Source organism: Tursiops truncatus, chromosome 20 (genome assembly GCF_011762595.2).
Source record: "Tursiops truncatus isolate mTurTru1 chromosome 20, mTurTru1.mat.Y, whole genome shotgun sequence".
Taxonomy (NCBI): domain Eukaryota; kingdom Metazoa; phylum Chordata; class Mammalia; order Artiodactyla; family Delphinidae; genus Tursiops; species Tursiops truncatus.
The window spans coordinates 16,957,763-16,979,033 of record NC_047053.1 but is presented as its reverse complement, the minus strand read 5'-3'; the positions used below and the strand labels follow the sequence as shown (position 1 = coordinate 16,979,033).

The window sequence follows — 21,271 nt, the reverse complement described above, 5'->3', positions numbered from 1 at the left end:
TTCAACTTCTCTCATGGTTTATTGGCAGGTTATTTATTTTATATTTCTTTAGCCAAAGTTGTGTAAGAGCACCTTTGCATTCAATCTGTTGTGAGGTGGGATCAGTGGGCTCTCTCATTATTTACTTCAGTTTTTGAAAAGGGAAAAAGTGTCTCACAGCATTTCAGATATATTTCTCATGGTCAAATGTTGATATAACTGAGCAATTTTAACTTCCAAGAACCCTATCTTCTCACAGTAATAAAAAAAATACAGTAATCAAAAACTCTTACCTTTTTGTCTTTTTAAAGAAAAGATGGCAAATAGTATTATTATAGCTTCATAGCCTATTGATGTATTCTGTCCTCAGAGGGTAATTTTGGGAAATATATTGTTAAAGGCCCTGCATCTGAATGCTGCAAGACTCTTCCTTTTCTGTGAGTATCTAATGTCTCTCTTACTCCCATTTCCCTTCTGCCTGGCCAAGGCAGAATAAAACAAGTAGAGCCACAATATTTAGTCTAAGAATCCCCCCAAAACTGTTTCAAGATCTCATTCTCATTCCTCTATCTTAACTGATATGGCTTAACTGATCTATCAAACTCTCTCATAATTGGCATCAAAAACTTTGCTACATCAAAAACAGATTTTGATAATCTTGAACAGCTTCAAATAATTTTCCAGGAGTGAAAGTATCTGACCATTTTTGAAAAGAATTCTAAAACTTTCTACATAATTTAGATAAACTAACCAAGCAACTTCTTCGTGTTGGCCTGAGAAGGCTGCCCCATGTCCAAACTCATGGATTTCCTGGCTCGGGGACTGGTCTGGCCCGCAGGTGGATAGCTGGCTGCGAGGTACCCTTCAGAACCTTTGGGAGAGGACCATGGCTGATTCTCCTTTAGTGTCCTAAGAGATTAAAACAATTGAGAAGAATCAATAAACATGATGACAAATACAACCAATGCTGGCCCTTCTAATTGGCTACTATATTTCCCAATGGCAGCGGTCAAGTAATTTTAAAACTGTACTTTAAAGCTCGCTCTTTAGGGTACAAACTCTTAATCTATCCCCAGGAAGTATCCACTTTCTTGCCATGACATCTTATACACAGTAGGTACTCAACAAATGCTCAACTGAACTGTACTGCATTGATTTTTTAATCAGGGAGAATCAAGTCTAAATAAGCAATTGTATCCCTGGTTTAAAAACCAAGGGGGAACACAGTCAAACTCCCTTTCTCCTTTTCATAACAAAAAAGGGCATATCTCAAAGAAATATAATCATAGGAATGACTGAAGAGTAAGACTACTGAAAGCCAAGTATGCCTGGAAAGCTTTTGCATACATTGCTAACATCTCAGCTGGAAATTGCTGAGGGCTTTTTATCAAAAAGTGGGATATTGATAAATTTAATGATATAAGCACTACAAATACAAGATTATTTTCCCATGTTCAACACTGTACCTAAAACTTAAAGGTATCTTTGTTTAACAGAAAATATAAAAAAACTCCAAATGATGCTATTTTCATGTAATTTCTCTATGTTTTAGTGAAAAATATACCACTCAAAGCAACATACAACAGGATATAATTTGATTATCTTAACATCTAAATCTTTACTATAGAAAACTTTTTAGTAACTTTAGTGTGATATGAGTAAATACAATAAATATGTTGGCATGTGTATCTTTTTACAGATCTGTATAGCTTAGTTTTCTATCATTAAGCATGTAATGTTGCTTATATTTCACATTAGGTTTTCCTAGGCCTTTTCCTAGGAATCTGATACTTTCAAGATCATCTCTTTTCATTATTCAATTGATTTGTGCTTAAAAAGAGGCAAACCAATGTTAACTAATTAGCACAATTAGAAGAACTTTCCTTCAACTAACACACATAAAATAGTGTACATTTATAAAATGCGTTTTGATTTACACACTCTTCCTAGGTTATCTTTAGAGTCCCTCCTATACTACCTTCTGGATTACTCTGCCCGCTTGCCTCCATTGGCATGGAATACTGAAACCTGATTGTAATTATGTAATTGTGGGAGAAGAAGTCCATTTACCTATAGCTAGGGTCACCGTGATGAATGGGATATGTATCCATAGGAATATTTTCCATTGAAATATCAGTAAGAAGAAGAGACTTTCTATGTTTTAGGCTACAGCGACTTCGAACCTCCTCAGACACTGTAAGTAAAGCTAAAAGGAAAAAGAAGGAAGATTTTAAAATTTAATAAATCACAAGTGTGACTTACATTAGGTTATACTTCTTGCAACCTCCTGAAGAGAATAATAGCTATTAAACATGAGAGTATGAAGTTTAAGGATATAAAACACTTAGGACAGACTTGTTTATGTTAAAGCGTTTACAGTCTGTTTTGGAAGACTGCATGTAAACATGAAACTTACAAAGAGAGTCAAATAGCACCTTATATTAGTCAAGTGCTTTAATAAACACTGGACCTCAACAAACACAAAATGTAGGCAGGGCAGGACTATAAGGTCCATTTCTTAGATAAAGAAAAATACTCTGAAATGTTAACTGATTTGCCCAAGGTCAAATAATTCAAACAAAAAAGTTGCCACACACTGAAGTCTGCTAAACTGGGAATCAGCACTTTCCAACAAACAACGATGTTCAAGAACTGTGTTATACATAAGTGCTAAGTGTTGTTGAGAGGAGAATCACAAATCAGGTAAGAGCAGATAGGGATGGTATAATGGAATGGTGGGGATGGGCAGACAGTCTAGGTAAAACAAAGGGCATCAGAAATGAATATTAAAGAAGCATAAAGGCACTTCGAGGAGATGGCAAGTAGATTAGCTTAAAATAGCCCATCCATTTGGAGAGGTAATAAAAAATGAGGCCTATGAAATTGGAGAAAGAGGACAGAATCAGGAGGGCTGCTTAAGGGCCCAGGATGCTAGGCTGAGGCTTTTAGATTTTATGACAGACAACAGGGAGCCACGTGGTGCCTTGAACCAAAGATGACTAAGGGAACACATTTCACATATTAATGCAAATTCTTTTATAAGGAAAAATGTTTTGGCAAAACTTTCCAAATTTTGACCAACACCACAGGACTGAACTGTGAGCTCTTTACCCTGCCAAGCAACCAGCGGAAGGACCCAGAGGTGTCTGTACCTTTTTCATGGTCCTTAGATATAACTGTGGTAAGATTAATTTTGTCTACTTTGTGTTTTTACCTGCCAAGTAAGCCACGCTCTGTGTATTCACCTCAAATTTGTCACAATTTCTATGTTTATTAACCAGAGTTAGTAGTGTATGCAAAATTCTGACTGTTCTTGCAACAATGGCAGGTGAAGGATGCCTGTATCCTACAAAAAAAACAAACAAACAAGAAGTTAATTCATTCTTTCAACAAGTATCTGTTGAATTCTTATTCTGTGACTAGCAACTTTGCAAGGAAAGGAAGTATGTAAGGGGAATAGCCATTTGGGAAGGTAAAATATATACATATGTTAATAGTTAATTAATTACATATAGGATTAAGCACCAAAAATGTATAGAATAGAATAATGTTCCCTGGAACTCAAAGGTACCTCAGGGAGAGGAAAATTAGAAGATGATGGTGTTTTCAGATCTTCTATTCCCTAAAGCAGCACAAGGAATTTTTAAAAACCTATTTAGTATAGTTTGCCTTAAGATATGCTTTGAAAACAGGGTTCTATCACTTAAATTTTTTTTTTTTTTTTGCCGTACGCGGGCCTCTCACTGTTGTGGCCTCTCCCGTTGCGGAGCACGGGCTCCGGACGCGCAGGCTCAGCGGCCATGGCTCAAGGCCCAGCCGCTCCGCGGCATGTGGGATCCTCCCAGACCGGGGCACGAACCCGTGTCCCCTGCATCGGCAGGCGGACTCTCAACCACTGCGCCACCAGGGAAGCCCTTAAATTTTTTTTTTAATTAAAGAAAAAAGCCTTATGATATAGGGAGTATAAGCTCTCAGAGCCCAAAGAATCCGGTTGATTAGAGGGTAAGCTTGATCTCTGGACAACTTTTAATCACTAATGCTACTCCATTTAAAATAGGGGATTTGTACATTGAAATTATTTGGTATTCTTTTAGAAATACAGAATAAACAAGCATTTTATCAGCCTAGTTGCAATCCATCTTCTTGGTATCCTGTAGTAAATGTAATATCTTTTGAGCAATGCCTATTCACTTTAGAGATTAAAACTGTCAATATTTTTTGCAGAAATTTCATAAGGTGGTGAAATCAAATGTATACATTCACAATGGTAGGTGTATATATATATATTTGCTTAAAAACTGGAGGAACCTCTATGATCCCTCAAGCTTAACAATCATTTAAATTGATACAAAACTGCAGATTCAAGCTCTAGTTTGAGTCTCTAATTTTGGCCAAATCTGAAGCCAGCAACTCATGCCGGCTCCTTATCCCAGGCCATACTTTACACTGTTTTTGCTTCTGACTCACCCCATTTGCTGTTCCTGTTAACTGCAGTCTTGGGTCATGACTGCCCCACATTGATAAACCAAAACTAACACTCAGCGAAGTCACCAGTAGGGAGTAAAGTCAGGTGAGGGAGTGAACAAGCTGGCTCTGAGGAGGAGCTGGAGGTCGCTGCTGTAAGCAGTACAGAAATGCGGAGGTGGGAGGATGGGGCACCAGAAGGGTGAGGGTCTATGGTATGTGATAATCGGACTGATCAACAGTAAATTAGTAACAAGTTAAGAAAATCTGTGGTCAAATCTCTAACATAACATTTTCTAACATGAGTTACTCAAATAACATTTATTGATTTGCAGTCTATCTTATTTTGATAATCAAAAAGATACTTATCAATAAGTAGCATTAATTGATAAAACGGCTATCAGAAAGTACTTAGAAATTTTATAAGAATCAACTCCTTTGCTTTTTAAAGGAAATTTGATATGTGATGTGGAAATTAGGCTCTATTGAAATATATACTGAACAAAACATAACTCAGTAAGACATACACTTGCATTTCAAGTGAGACACACGGGCCAAATTATTTCAAGCACTCAATCATTTCAGTTACTTCTGGCTTCTCAACACCATTTCATAAAAATATTCTGACCTAAGGCCTCTCTACCTTTTAAGAGGTGTCCAACCAGTGCGAAGTTAAAGTTAGAGTTGAAATTGAGTCCAACAAAATGATCCATTTGTTTGCAGTGCCATTCCAGGGGATTCCGGATCGCCATGAATACTTCCTCTGGACTCTATTAAAAAATAATCATGAGATGGTTGACGGGGTCCACACAGGAAGGATCACTTATTGGTTTTTGTTTGTGTTCAACAGCTGTGACAAGGTAAATACTCCTTTCAGGTTGAGAGAAATTATTTTCAGGTGACTACAGAAAACCACAGAACATTTAAGGTACTGCAAATAAATTCGTGCAAGATAGTTAAGCATACAAATAATAAGGTGATGGAAGATAAAGCAGCTTTGATTTACAATGCAGAGTCAGTGACTGTCAGTTCATATCCTGGTGACTTTTTAAAAACTAAAATTATTGTTATTTTCAATAAGACGACGCACTGAACTGCAGCTGGCACTTCGTGTACTACGATGACTGGAAATTCAACAGGATGAAGAGAGTTCATATTTACTGAGCGCCTGCTGTATAAAGTGTTAGATACATTATTGTATTGAAACCTTAAAGCAACTCTATGTAATAGGTATTAGCTCTACTTTACAGATTGACAGATTCATTCATTCATTCTTTTACTTATCAAATACTCATTATATGTTTTGATGTGCCAGGCATGGTTCTAGGCTCTGCAAGTAAGTCAGTGAACTAAACAGACAAAAACTACTCGCCCTCGTGGATGTGACATTCTAGTGTGGGAAAACAAGGAAGTTGAAACTCAAAAATACTGTGTAACTTGACCTCTAAATTAAGATTTTTTAAAAATTGGGGTATAGTTGCTTTACAGTGTTTTAGTTTCTGCTGTACAAGGAAGTGAATCAGCTATATGTATACATATATCCCCTCCCTCTTGGACCTCCCCACCCCCACCCCCACCCCACCCATCTATGTTGAAACAGAGCACGGAGCTGAGGTCCCTGCACTATACAGCAGGTTCCCACCAGCTATCGGTTTTACATATGGCAGTGCACATACGTCAATGTTTCCTAAAGTGTGGTACCAGGAATACCTGCTTTAAAGTCACTGATGATGCTTGTTTAAAGGTGGAAAGTACTGGGTTCCATCTCAGAATCATGAGAGGTGATAAGGACCGGGAATTTGCATTTTTAAAAAAAGAAGCCCTGTGATTTCCTTATGCACAGAGATTTTTTTAAAGCAAAAACTGAAGGTATTTAGGGTCATGTTCAGGTCTGTCTAGATTTCTATCTCAAAGAAAGAAAAGCATGAGTCTATAAAATAAGTGTAGAGAGATGTTTCGAGCATTTTTTATAATAGAAAAGATGACAAACAAATCAAATGTTCATTAATGGGCAAATGGTTGAATAAACTGTGCTTCATGCATACTGTAAAATACTCTGCAGCCATGAGAAAGAATTATACACACACATACAAATGTATATATATACACACACATTTATGTGTGTGTGCATATATACATGCTTAGAAAGATGTTCACTTTATGTTGTTAAATAAAAAAGCAAATTGCAGAATATCATAAATATTACATAAAGTATTAACCTACTATATGTTCAATTTATATATATATTTTCAGCTTTATTGAGGTATAACTGACAAATAAAATTGTAAGATATTTAAAGTGTGCAATGTGATGATTTGAACGATGAATATATACCCTTTCACATACATGTTGTGAAAGGATTCCCCGCATTAAGTTAATAAACACATCCATCACCTCACATATTCATATCCCATCCCCCTTTTTGGTGAGAACATTTAAGTTCTATTCTCTTAGCAAATTTCAATTATACACTACAGTGTTATCAACTACAGTCACCAGGTTATACAACAGATTCTCAGACCTTATTCATCGTTCATTCTGGTGACTTTTAACAGGCTTTATTATCTCTGATTCCTAGTATCCTGGGGCACTGGAGGCAATATTAGCTTCTGCTAATGGGCTATTCTGGCAATGAAAATGCCAAGGCAGATATTCCTAGACAAACACTTCACTTACGACTATTCTTATATTCACAGAAATGGCCAGTAGCTAGCTATCTCTCTGACCACCACTGTCCCAAGACCACCCCAGAAAACGGCAATGGGGATTAGGAAAGAGAGGTTCTAGTCCCACATCAGATGTACAAACACGAACAAGTTACTTGACTTCTTTGTTCTTTTCTATCTTGTAAAATGGAGGTCTGACTGATAAACTTCAAGGTAGCTTCTACCTCTATAATTTTGTTTCCATACTTCCCAGAGCCCCAGCTGTTCTGGGTCTACATAAGACTGAACAAATAATTTTTAGATGAGGTACCTTCACACTTAAAACCATGCTCTGGTTCTGTTTCTTTCTACCCACAAGCTCTGTTAATTTAACTTCAAGCACATCTCTTGTTATATACACACATCTATCTTAAAATTCCTCTCTTTTCTCCTAGACTCGTCCCATTTTTTTTCTCCAAAGACAAAAGGAATACAATTTCTTACTGTTATATTCCTTCCACTATCCTCTGTGAACCAAAATCCAACCTCAATCAAGGCTGATAAATGTTAAGAGGGGTGGTGATGGTATGTTTTAAAGTGGGATTAAGCAAACAAAAAACTAGTACAATTAAGTATCCAAAAGCTTCCTTTAGACTCTCCAAATTCCTTATCTGCTTCTAATTATACCTATTTTCCATTAAGTACCATAATTCAATAAAAGTAAGCTAATTTTCAGATTATTTCTTTGTGAAGTGAAATGGGGGTGGGGAAGGCTAACCTTTACCTTTGGGTTATGAAATTACAACTGAGTGTACAGTGCATTGGACAGCATAGGGCCTAGCATGGTAGCTATTATTATTACTATTTTTATACCTATTCTGTTTACTAATATTGAGCAAATACTGTTTTCTGCTATTTTTATATTAAAAACATGCAAAGTTTAAGCAGTTTTTATGAGCTGGTAAGGAACTATACTCATAATAAGTTGCATTACAGAAATTCATATTTAAGTTATGGACCTCTTCTGATTTTAAAAGATAACAACAAGAAAAGAGGGAGGAGCTCTAATGTGCTTGGCATTTAGGAATACCAAGTGGAAGCTTATTCACCTTGTCATTGAATATCCGGAGACTGTCTAAGGTGTGCAGGTTTTGTTCCAGAAGTGCGGTGCCTGCTGAATACAAGTTGACTTCATCGAGCTGCAGCACGGCCACAGCTACCCAAAAGAGGGCTTTATGCAGAGGGGAGTCCTGGCAAGGGAGACGCACTACAGGTTAGCAAGATGAACCACAAGCAGCCTCATCAAAACACACTGCAGTACAAAACAGATCATGTTATCCCACAAATTATGCATGTTTTCTCTTCTGGATAAGGTAAATATATCAGTAAGTTCTTCTTCTATTCCACGTGTGTAACTAAAGACACTGTTACCAGGCTGAGAACCTTGGCATCTCCTTTGATTGCTCCGTATTCTTGGATTCTAAAACCTGGTCACCAAGTTTTGTTGATGCTTCCAAAGTAGTCCCTTTTGTGCCTGTTTATTGCTAATAACACTGTGCCATGCCAACCTTCTTTATTCTAAATGCAGATTCTTTCTGCCTCCAGTTTCTCCCTGCTCCAATCCACTGTGCACACGACCGCCAGAATGACCTTCACCCTCACAGTGAAGACGAGAGAACCATTTTGTATACGTTAGGATTAGAATGTTTGTAGAACATATAACTCAACACCAGGAATATACAAGTATTTATTTCTCAGTAATCTCTCTGAAATCTGGCATATCTTTGTACTCAATTCACAGAATACAACTTCAGAGTTGGAAGATAATACTACGCCATCATCTAGTCCATTTTACTCATTTTATCAATGTGGAAACATGATGTCCAGATGTTAAATGATCTGCTTGAGGTCACAAAGCTGAGATGATCTCAGACCACCCTAAAACAGTGGCTAGTATCATCTTACTCCTTTTAAACATTACCTTCATTTAGCACCCAAACTTTTGATTATCAGGTATACTTTACCCAGCTTTACATTTCTTCACGATAATGGTCACCAATTAATATATTATGCATTTTAATTACTTTGTTTATTATCTAGCCACTCCTCAACTTCCACATTCACCCTAGAATGAAAGTTCCACGAAGGCGGATCATTTTATTGGCTTTGTTCAGTTGTATATCTCTAGTACCTAAAACAGTACTTGGCACATAGCAGATGCCCAATTATTACTTACTGGATAAAAGAATTAAGAATATATACCCATCTGTCCTTTAGCACTGATGAGACAACACACAGGCATTTGAGAACGTACTGCCCATACTTATTCTTCCTCTAACGTAAATACTTCAAACAACTAAATCTTAAGGCAGGAAGTTCTACTTTAACTATATCTTTCTTTGTAACTTCTCAATCCATCTTATTTTCTGAATTCTGAAAGAAAATAACATTTAACACTGATACCCAAAATGAATGCACTCATTTTCTACACAGTAATTACCTTATTAAGAAGTGGTTGTAACTTGGTTAGTGCTATTACTGTAGCTTCTATCAGAACTTGACTGTTGTAAGTATCAGGTCCTTTTAAGCAACTCTCAAGCGCCTTTTAGGGAAACACAATTCTTTATTTTACTTTCATTGAAATAAAACATTAACTCCTAAACTGAATCTCAGAATTATTTCAGGAACAATTCCTTATTTAATAAGTGTGAGAATTATTTCCAGTGCTATGGTGGTTTTGGTAGCTAGCTCAAAGCACATTTGGGTTCTTATTTTAAAATATTTCTATATTATATTCTAATATAAGAAATCAGGCATTATTATAGGTAATTACAAATTATACAATTTTATATAAGGCTAGTCTTACCATCTAGTTAAATGCTTATAATAAAATATTAAGAGTATCTTCTACCAAAAGAAATACTTAATTTTCTTTTTAAGATATGTTCTCTAGAGAGAGGTTTCTTCACTTCAAAGAATTACAATAAAAAAATAATCAAAACCCATTTTTTAAAGATTCAATAAGCAACATACAAGATATTTTATGAAATTCAAATTTAAATGTCCCTTAGAAAAATTCAAGATATACTTTACAACCTGGGAGCAACCAACAGCTGGGAGGAGAGGGGGAGGTACCTTGCTGAGGATGCGGATAATCTGCTTTATCTGTCCATGAGACACCCGTTTGCTGATACAGCCGAAGACAACAAGGGCTCTTGGTTGCAGGGATGGATTATACTGGAACGCAAATCTGCAAGTTAAAGATCCGAAGAGCTTATGAAAACCTCTGTGTTTATATGTATTAAATAATTAATTAAAATATTGATTATGCAATAGTATCTATCGTTTCAACAGTACACGTACTTTTGCAACTTAAATTTATTTGGGACATACCTTTGAGCTAGTTCTGTCCACTGGTCCAGCCACTTGCATGTTGGAATATCTCTCATACATGCCTAAAAAAAAGATACTCCGAATATATTTATGTATATAAATGTTTATAGAAACATTAAAAAATGTTTATTATAATGGCACTAAACAAGTGACATATATATTACCAATAAACACATTCCATGGGTGTGTTTTTATTTAAGCATTAAGTGCAAAACAGCAGAATAAACCAGTATTTCTTCTATACAGTACCACTGGATTTTTAAAAATGAGCTTAGTTTCTTATCATTTTGCCTTCTATACCTCCATGATCTCCAACAAAGCTTCTGTGACTGTTTCCAAGGATGTCAAAGCAAAAGTCTCCCTCTCATAGGAGCCAGGAGAGAATGACCTGTCCCGGTAGCTGGAGCGGAAGGCAATGACAGCAGCTGACTTGACTTTGCTAATGCCAAACAGCAGGTAAAATTTGGGTAATGAGAACTCTGTCAAACTGAGTCTCAAAACTTGCTTGGTCTCTTCTGTAAAAGAAAAAAGGAACAAGTAAAGACTTTAAAGATGCTATTTTTTTAATTCTAAAGTGCCATGTTTCATTTTGAATTTAGATAATTTGAATATCATATCAAAATTACATAACAGTGCGCCCTAAACCAACCCTCTGGATGCGTGAGCTTAATGCTCATTACTTAACTCCCTTTATGTACAAATTTGTGCTAGTAAAGCAACACTGTCAACCAGTGCTGAGCCTTTAGCTTATGTGGTAACTACTAGAGTCTACATGACAAACGTGCACAGAGTATCTTCGCCATGGCTTGAGATGGAATGCAAGTAATTCATTCTTTTTCTTTTTGATTTGATTATATTTCATATCATTAACATAGGCTTGATTAAGCAGCTTGGTATTAAGGGACCGTAATAAATAATAAGGTAATCTATGCCAGTCAAGTGGTGTAAAATGGAGAAAGGAACTGGTGAAACACAAATGGCTTTCCTGGAACTTACCACTAAAATGAAGCTGAGAACAAGTACACAGAGAGTGAATGATATTAATGACCAATCCATGTGTGGAAGCTCTAAGGGAGAGTGGCCCTGTGGCTACTAAGAAAGTAACGACGTGGAAGAGGTAGGGGAGATGAGCTGCCACATCCAGGGAATTGTTGAAGGACAGCATCAGCATGTAGCGGGCTAGAATAGCAATATCGTCCCACATAAGATGTTGCTCTAAAGTAGGAGTTGGAGACAAGCATGTCTTGTCAATTATTTTGCACATCCTTCCAATAACCTATAAAGAAGCAGAATTTTAAAAAACATGGGAGTTAAAAAGTTTTATTACAAAAAATTTCAGTTTAAAATGACTCGTTATAAAACAAAAGATCTCCTGATAATAAAAATAGACACATCAAGCCATAGCCCAGAAGGCAAAGGAAAAGGGATTACCTTGCTTGAAACCAATTTCACATTTCCAGAAGCCAAAGCTACAGCAGTATCTGCCATCACCTCAGCTTTTATTGATCCCAAGCCACCCGTTGCACTGGTTTTGATGAAACTGTCTAGGACAACATCAAGGAGGTCTGTAATCTAGTGGAAGAGGGAAAGATAACTTATGTTTTAGCCATTCTGCCAACTTAATTTTTAACTTAAAAATAGTTCAAGGAGTAGCCCAATCAACATGAAAATTCTATGTTACCTGAGGCCTCCAAAATACTAGACTTTATTTAGAGACCTGTCAATAAATATAATTTATCATAAAATATCCAGGAAAGGATGAGAATATTCCCTCAATTCCTTCAGAGACTGGCATTCAAAAATTTAAAATCTCTACATATATTATTTTCACTCTTTTTTTTTTTTTTACTATTTTATTTAATTAATTAATTTATCTGGCTGTGTTGGGTCTTCGCTGCTGCGCACGGGCAGGCTTTCTCTAGTTGCGGTGAGCGGGGGCCACTCTTCGTTGCAGTGTGCGGGCTTCTCATTGCGGTGGCTTCTCTTGTTGTGGAGCACAGCATCTAGGTGCGCAGGCTCAGTAGTTGTGGTGCACAGGCTTAGCTGCTCCACGGCATGTGGGATCTTCCCAGACCAGGGATCGAACCCGTGTCCCCTGCATTGGCAGGCGGATTCTTAACCACTGCGCCACCAGGGAAGTCCTATTTTCACTCACTCTTAAAGCACCTCTGTTCTCTTCTAAGACAGTATGTACGAGCAGCATAAAGTACAATTATTTTAAAATACAGGAATGACATCAAGTACTGAGATGTTTTGTAGAGCTACAAAAATGGCTCCAAGGTCATTTAAAATTATTTGGAGGATTCACAGCATTGAGTAAGGGTATCGCCTCCTTCAATGATTATCTTGAAGAAATGGTAGCATAAATCTTGTCAGATAAAAAATAGTTACATTATACTATTTTAATATTGGCATTCTTATGCTGGTACTATAAGTGAGAGCAGGTGGCCCAAATAACCTCATTAGCAAACATTTACTGACACCTATGGTATATAGGGTACTAGAATCCACTCTAATGCACTATTTATTAAAAACAACATCAGATTTTTACAGTTAAATTCTACATGCGGCCATCCCTTGGTATCCTTGGAGATTAGTTCCAGGACTCCCTGCAGATACCAAATTCCTGGGATGCTCGAGTCCCTTACATAAAAAATGGCATAGTACAGTTGGCCCTCAGCACCTGTGGGTTCTACACACTGAGAATTCTGTGGGATGACTGTAATTATGCCATGGAGGAGAGTGCTAAAATAATTAGTGCTTCTCTGGCTCTGAGACATGCATTAGACTTGAACAATTCTGAAGCAGATCAAGAATTAGGTGGGTGTCTGCATGCTTTTTGAAAGAGGGGACTGTCTTTTATACAGCTATATCCCTAGCTTAGTGCTTTGTACAACGTGGGTATCAGATAAGTATCTCCACCAAGGAGGTACTAGATAAATATTTGAGCAAACTCAATACCTGCCCAAGGCTCCCCCATATTTTTGCTTGAATAGATGGATACATCTGCTTCTCGTTTATAGTCATTGTTATCAGCTTATCAAGAATCGCAGTAACTCTTTGTCTTTTGGCATCATCATTGTGCTTACAAAAACGTACTAGATTTGACAGCCACGGAGTCATGTATTCCAAACAAAGGTGTTTCAATTCAATACCTGGGGAAAAAAATACACTATTAGCACAGACGGTCCATGAAAATTACATCAACAATTATTTTAAAATAAAAGATTGGGGGAAAAACGGTAAAAGATAAAGACCATTACCTAGAATCAGACCTGGAGAAAAGAGACTTGGCAAATATATGACTGAAGACAGAGATGAAGAAAGAGAACAACCCTTAAAGAAAGTAATCTTCAAAGTCATTAAGCCAATTTTTGAAAAGTTTTATTTTTCTCCCATTTAAAAAAAAATAAATTTATTTTATTTTTTTGGGCTGTGTTGGGTCTTCGTTGCTGTGCGCGGGCTTTTCTCTGGTTGTGGCGAGCAGGGGCTACTCTTGGTTGCGGTGCGTGGGCTTCTCATTGCGGTGGCTTCTCTTGTTGTGGAGCACGGGCTCTAGGCGCACGGGCCTCAGTAGTTGTGGCACGTGGGCTCAGTAGTTGTGGCGCACAGGCTTAGCTGCTCCGCGGCATGTGGGATCTTCCCAGATCAGGGCTCAAACCAGTGTCCCGTGCATTGGCAGATGGATTCTTAACCACTGCACCACCAGGGAAGTCCTTATTTTTCTCCCTTTCAATAACTTCTAGTTAAAATTTTTCTTGCTTTATTCTAATTGTAAAAGGAATATGTGGGTAATCACAGGAAGTTTGGTAAAAGGAAAGTATCACCACAATAATGAAACCGATATCAATATATTGGTGTATCACTTGATCTCTCCATAGGCTTTCAAATCTATGCAAAGATAATGTATATTCACGTGTGTGTATACACACACATAACCCATCACAACTCCTCCACAAAAAATTAGGGTTAACGCTATATATCTAGTATGATCTAAATATTTTTTTCACTATATACTATACTGAGATTTACTCAACATTAAAAATTCTCCAAAGACATTTTATGACTTTTTATTTTGAAATAACTTCAGACTTACAAAAAGATACAAAAATAATGCAAAAATTCCTCTATATAACTTCACCTAGAGCACCCAAAACATTTTTTAATTATGTTAAAATATACATAACATAAAATCTGCCATTTTAAGGTGTACAGTTCAGTGGCATTAAGTGCATTCACACTGCTGTGCAACCATCGCCACCATCCATCTCCAGAACTTTTTCATCTTCCCAAACTGAAATTCCATACCAAAAATGGCTTCATATTATTTCATCATATGGAGATCCAACAAAGTAGTCAGTTCTTCATTATCTACTTTTAGACTGTTTCAATTTTTTGCTATTATAAATAATGTTATGTGAAGTTCAAAATAAATCTATGGCAACAGAGGTCATAATACTGGTTACTCTTGGTGAGGACAGGTACTGACTGAGAGGAGCCTTCCGGATGCTGGAAATGTCCTGTATCTTGACCTGGGAGATGGTTTTGTGGTGTATGCACATGTAAAACTTAATCAAGCTGTTCCTTTAAAATTTCGGCACTTTATTGATAAGATATACCTGAATTAAAAAAACCTAAATAAAAAATAATGCTATGATAAACATACGAATATTAATTCCTTAGGATAAATTCTAAAAAGTGGAATTATGATTCCAAAAGCTATAAACATCCATAAGGTTATTGATATCCATGTCAAAACTGCTTTCTAGAAAAGCTGCCTGTTCACAATTCCAAAGACATCGACACCGAATTTTTAAAAAAATATCTTTGCCAATTTGATAGTTGAATATATTATCTTACTATTCTTTCAGTTTGAACTTCTTTGAATTTATTAGTGAACTCTTAAAAACATATTCTTTCTTAGTATGACCAGCATGTTACTGTTGATCCATTTTTCTTATTAATCTGTAAGAATTTTTCATGATAAAGATATTACGCTTTTCTCATATCTGTTGCAAGCATACTTAAGTTTTTTTTTTAATCTACCTTTTACTTTTTTTTTTTTTTAATTAGAGATTTTGAAGTTTTACATGGTAAAAACTGTTCACCATTTCCTTTGTTTCCATCTGTACTTTTTTGCTTCGTAAGTCCTTACTCACAAAGCAACTAGATATTATTCTTCCTTTTCTTTTTTAAATGGTCCCAGTTTTTATATTCTTTTTTTTGAATTTTATTTTTTTATACAGCAGGTTCTTATTAGTTATCCATTTTATAAATATTAGTGTATATATATCAATCCCAATCTCCCAATTCATCACACCACCACCCACCCTCCCCCCACTGCTTTCCCCCCTTGGTGTCCATACGTTTGTTCTCTACATCTGTGTCTCAATTTCTGCCCTGCAAACCAGTTCATCTGTACCATTTTTCTAGGTTCCACATATATGCATTAATATACAATATTTGTTTTTCTCTTTCTGACTTACTTCACTCTGTATAACAGTCTCTAGGTCCAACCACGTCTCTAAAAACGACCCAATTTTGTTCCTTTTTATGGCCGAGTAATATTCCATTGTATATATGTACCACATCTTCTTTATCCATTCATCTGTCGATGGGCATTTAGGTTGCTTCCATGACCTGGCTATTGTAAATGTGGCTGCAATGAACACTGGGGTGCATGTGTCTTTTTGAATTATGCTTTTCTCTGGGTATATGTCCAGTAGTGGGATTGCTGGGTTGTATCATAGTTCTATTTGTAGTTTTTTAAGGAACCTCCATACTGTTCTCCATAGTGGCTGTATCAATTTACATTCCCACCAACAGTGCAAGAGGGTTTCCTTTTCTCCACACCCTCTCCAGCATTTGTGTTTGTAGATTTTCTGATGATGCCCATTCTAACCGGTGTGACGTGATACTTCACTGTAGTTTTGATTTGCATTTCTCTAATAATTAGTGATGTTGAGCAGCTTTTCATGTGCTTCTTGGCCATCTGTATGTCTTCTTTGGAGAAATGTCTGTTTAGCTCTTCTGCCCATTTTTGGATTGGGTTGTTGTTTTTTTAATACTGAGCTGCATGAGCTGTTTATATATTTTGGAGATTAATCCTTTGTCCGTTGATTTGTTTGCAAATATTTTCTCCCATTCTGTGGGTTGTCATTTCATCTTGTTTGTAGTTTCCTTTGTTTTGTAAAAGGTTTTAAGTTTCGTTAGGTCTCATTTGTTTATTTTTGTTTTTATTTCCATTATTCTAGGAAGTGGATCAAAAAAGATCTTGCTGTGATTTAGGTCAAAGAGTGCTCTTCCTAAGTTTTCCTCTAAGAGTTTTATAGTGTCTGGTCTTAACATTTAAGTCTCTAATCCATTTTGAGTTTTTGTGTATCGTGTTAGGGAGTGTTCTAATTTCATTCTTTTACATGTAGCTGTCCAGTTTTCCCAGCACCACTTACTGAAGAGACTGTCTTTTTTCCATTGTATATCCTTGCCTCCTTTGTCATAGATTAGTTGACCATAGGTGCCTGGGTTTATCTCTGGGCTTTCTATCCTGTTCCATTGATCTATATTTCTGTTTTTGTGCCAGTACCATATTGTCTTGATTACTGTAGCTTTGTAGTATAGTCTGAAGTCAGGGGGTCTGATTCCTCCAGCTCCATTTTTTCCCCTCAAGACTGCTTTGGCTATTCGGGGTCTTTTGTGTCTCCATACAAATTTTAAGATTTTTTGTTCTAGTTCTGTAAAAGATATCACTGGTAATTTGATAGGGATTGAATCTGTAGATTGCTTTGTGTAGTATAGTCATGTTCACAATGTTGATTCTTCCCATCCAAGAACATGGTATATCTCTCCATATGTTTGTATCATCTTTAATTTCTTTCATCAGTGTCTTATAGTTTTCTGCATACAGGTCTTTTGTCTCCGTAGGAAGGTTTATTCCTAGGTATTTTATTCTTTTTGTTGCAGTGGTAAATGGGAGTGTTTCCTTAATTTCTCTTTCAGATTTTTCATCATTAGTGTATAGGAATGCAAGAGATTTCTGTGCATTAATTTTGTATCCTCCCACTTTACCAAATTCATTGATTAGCTCTAGTAGTTTTCTGGTGGCATCTTTAGGATTCTCTATGTATAGTATCATGCCATCTGCAGTGACAGTTTTACTTCTTCTTTTCCAATCTGTATTCCTTTTATTTCTTCTTCTTCTCTGATTGCCATGGCTAGGACTTCCAAAATTATGCTGAATAATAGTGGTGAGAGTGGACAACATTGTCTTGTTCCCGAGCTTAGAAGAAATGTTTTCAGTTTTTCACCACTGAGAATGATGTTTGCTGTGGGTTTGTCGTATATGGCCTTTATTATGTTGAGGTAGGTTCCCTCTATGCCCACTTTCTGGAGAGTTTTTATCATAAATGGGCATTGAATTTTGTTGAATGCTTTTTCTGCATCTATTGAGATGATCACATAGTTTTTATTCTTCAATTTGTTAATATGGTGTATCACATTGATTGATTTGCGTATACTGAAGAATCCTTGCATCCCTGGGATAAATCCCACTTGATCGTGGTGTATGATCCTTTTAATGTGTTGTTGGATTCTGTTTGCTACTATTTTGCTGAGGATTTTTGCATCCATATTCATCAGTGATATTGGTCTGTAATTTTCTTTTTCTGTGGTATCTTTTTCTGGTTTTGGTATCAGGGTGATGATGGCCTCATAGAATGAATTTGAGAGTGTTCCTTCCTCTGCAATTTTTTGTAAGAGTCTGAGAAGGAAGAGTGTTAGCTCTTCTCTAAATGTTTGATAGAATTCACCTGTGAAGCCATCTGGTCCTGGACTTTTGTTTGTTGGAAGATTTTTAATCACAGTTTCAATTTCATTATTTGTGATTGATCTGTTCATTATTTCTTCCTGGTTCAGTCTTGGAAGGTTATACCTTTCTAAGAATTTGTCCATTTCTTCCAGGTTGTACATTTTATTGGCATAGAGTTGCTTGTAGTAGTCTCTTAGGATGCTTTGTATTTCTGGAGTGTCTGTTGTAACTTCTCCTTTATTTCTAATTTTATTGATTTGAGTCCTCTCCCTCCTTTTCTTGATAGTCTGGCTAATGGTTTATCAATTTTGTTTATCTTCTCAAAGAACCAGCTTTTAGTTTTATTGATATTTCCTATAGTTTTCTTTGTTTCTATTACACTTATTTCTGCTCTGATCTTTATGATTTCTTTCCTTCTGCTAACTTTGGGTTTTGTTTGTTCTTCTTTCTCTAGTTCCTTTAGGTGTAAGGTTAGATTGTTTATTTGAGATTTTTCTTGTTTCTTGAGGTAGGCTTGTATTGCTATAAACTTCCCTCTTAGAACTGCTTTTGCTGCATCCCATAGGTTTTGGATTGTCATGTTTTCATTGTCATTTGTCTCTAAGTATCTTTTGATTTCCTCTTTGATTTCTTCAGTGATCTCTTGGTTATGTAGTAACATATTGTTTGTGTTTACGTTTTTTTCCCTGTAACTGATTTCTAATCTCATGTCATTGTGGTCAGAAAAGATGCTTGATATGATTTCAGTTTTCTTAAATTTACTGAGGCTTGATTTGTGACCCAAGATGTGATCTATCCTGGAGAATGTTCCATGCGCACTTGAGAAGAAAGTGTAATCTGCCGTTTTTGGATGGAATGTCCTATAAATATCAATTAAATCTATCTGGTCTATTGTGTCATTTAAAGCTTCTGTTTCCTTATTTATTTTCATTTTGGACGATCTGTCGATTGGTGTAAATGAGGTGTTAAAGTCCCCCACTATTACTGTGTTACTGTCGATTTCCTCTTTTATAAAAGCTGTTAGCAGTTGCCTTATGTATTGAGGTGCTCCTATGTTGGGTGCATATATATTTATAATTGCCATATCTTCTTCCTGGATTGATCCCTTGATCATTATGTAGTGTCCTTCCTTGTCTCTTGTAACATTCTTCATTTTAAAGTCTATTTTGTCTGATATGAGTATTGCTACTCCAGCTTTCTTTTGATTTCCATTTGCATGGAATATCTTTTTCCATCTTCTCACTTTCAGTCTGTATGTGTCCCTAGGTCTGAAGTGGGTCTCTTGTAGACAGCATATATATGGGTCTTGTTTTTGTATCCATTCAGCAAGCCTGTCTTTTGGTTGGAGCATTTAATTCATTCACGTTTAAGGTAATTATCGACACGTATGTTCCTATGACCATTTTCTTAATTGTTTTGGGTTTGTTTTTGTAGGTTCATTTCTTCTCATGTTTCCCACTTAGAGAAGTTCCTTTAGCATTTGTTGTTTGGTGGTGCTGGTTTGGTGGTGCTGAATTCTCTTAGCTTTTGCTTGTCTGTAAAGCTTTTGATTTCTCCATTGAAGCTGAATGAGATCCTTGCCATGTAGAGTAATCTTGGTTGTAGATTCTTCCCTTTCATCGCTTTAAATATGTCATGCCACTCCCTTGTGGCTTGTAGACTTTCTGCTGAGAAATCAGCTGTTAACCTTATGGGAGTTCCCTTGTATGTTATTTGTCATTTTTCCCTTTCAGTAATTTTTCTTTGTTTTTAATTTTTGCCAATTTGATTACTATGTGTCTCGGCGTGTTTCTCCTTGGGTTTATCCTGTATGGGGCTCTCTGCGCTTCCTGAACCTGGGTGGCTATTTCCTTTCCCATGCTAGGGAAGTTTTCAACTATAATCTCTTCAAATATTTTCTCAGGTCCTTTCTCTCTCTCTTCTCCTTCTGGGACCCCTATAACGTGAATGTTGTTGTGTTTAATGTTGTCCCAGAGGTCTCTTAGACTATCTTCATTTCTTTTCATTCTTTTTTCTTTTTTCTGTTCCACAGCAGTGAATTCCACCATTCTGTCTTCCAGGTCACTTATCCGTTCTTCTGCCACAGTTATTCTGCTATTGATTCCTTCTAGTGTATTTTTTATTTCAGTTATTGTATTGTTCATTTCTGTTTGTTTGTTCTTTAATTCTTCTAGGTCTTTGTTAAACATTTCTTGCATCTGCTCGATCTTTGCCTCCATTCTTTTTCCGAGGTCCTGGATCATCTTCACTATCATTATTCTGAATTCTTTTTCTGGAAGGTTGCCTATCTCCACTCCATTTAGTTGTTTCTCTGGGGTTTTATCTTGTTCCTTCATCTGGTACATAGCCCTCTGCCTTTTCATCTTGTCTATCTTTCTGTGAATGTGGTTTTTGTTCTACAGGCTGCAGGACTGTAGTTCTTCTTGCTTCTGCTGTCTGCGCTCTGGTGGATGAGGCTATCTAAGAGGCTTGTGCAAGTTTCCTCTCAACTCTTAAATATGTTGATAGTTAGAACTTATTTTGGCATCTTGTGGTTTGGCATTAAGATGAAGACCCAACTTAATTCATTTCCCAGCCTCATTTCTTAAATGATTTACTCTTTCTTCTATTAGTTTGTGATACTTCTTTATCAATCTGTTTCTCTTAAAGTGATGTGACTGCTGATTTTTGAACACCCATTTAAATTATTGCACTGTTGTTATGTGTTAACATATTTGTTAATTCAAGCCCCTCTCAGTTTTCTTTCCTTTCAATATTTTCTTAGCTATTGTACTTTCTAGTGAAATGTACAATCATTTAAAGTTCTACCTCCCTCTTTTTTTTTTTTTGCGGTATGCAGGCCTCTCAGTGTTGTGGCCTCTCCCATTGCGGAGCACAGGCTCCGGACGCGCAGCCTCAGTGGCCATGGCTCACAGGCCCAGCCGCTCCGCGGCATGTGGGATCTTCCCGGACCGGGGCACGAACCTGTGTCCCCTGCATTGGCAGG

General features: G+C 36.6%; 1 protein-coding gene across 14 annotated transcripts in view; it reads right to left on the bottom strand.

Moving 5' to 3' along the window:
• The window catches only part of NF1 (neurofibromin 1), a 251,357-nt gene that overhangs the window by 21,611 nt on the left and 208,475 nt on the right, over positions 1 to 21,271 (bottom strand). For all 14 annotated transcript variants that reach the window (XR_012328474.1, XR_012328475.1, XR_012328476.1 and 11 more), the window contains 12 exons: positions 13,443 to 13,636; positions 11,913 to 12,053; positions 11,478 to 11,757; positions 10,782 to 10,996; positions 10,482 to 10,543; positions 10,224 to 10,338; positions 9,589 to 9,690; positions 8,198 to 8,338; positions 5,087 to 5,213; positions 3,194 to 3,325; positions 2,050 to 2,185; positions 731 to 888 (listed from right to left, as the gene is read on the bottom strand). Coding sequence is in view for 11 of the 14 variants with exons in the window: in XM_073797288.1 (XP_073653389.1) it covers positions 731 to 888; positions 2,050 to 2,185; positions 3,194 to 3,325; positions 5,087 to 5,213; positions 8,198 to 8,338; positions 9,589 to 9,690; positions 10,224 to 10,338; positions 10,482 to 10,543; positions 10,782 to 10,996; positions 11,478 to 11,757; positions 11,913 to 12,053; positions 13,443 to 13,636 (1,803 nt within the window). In the remaining 3 variants the exon portion in view is untranslated. The remainder of the gene's footprint in view (positions 1 to 730; positions 889 to 2,049; positions 2,186 to 3,193; positions 3,326 to 5,086; positions 5,214 to 8,197; positions 8,339 to 9,588; positions 9,691 to 10,223; positions 10,339 to 10,481; positions 10,544 to 10,781; positions 10,997 to 11,477; positions 11,758 to 11,912; positions 12,054 to 13,442; positions 13,637 to 21,271) is intronic.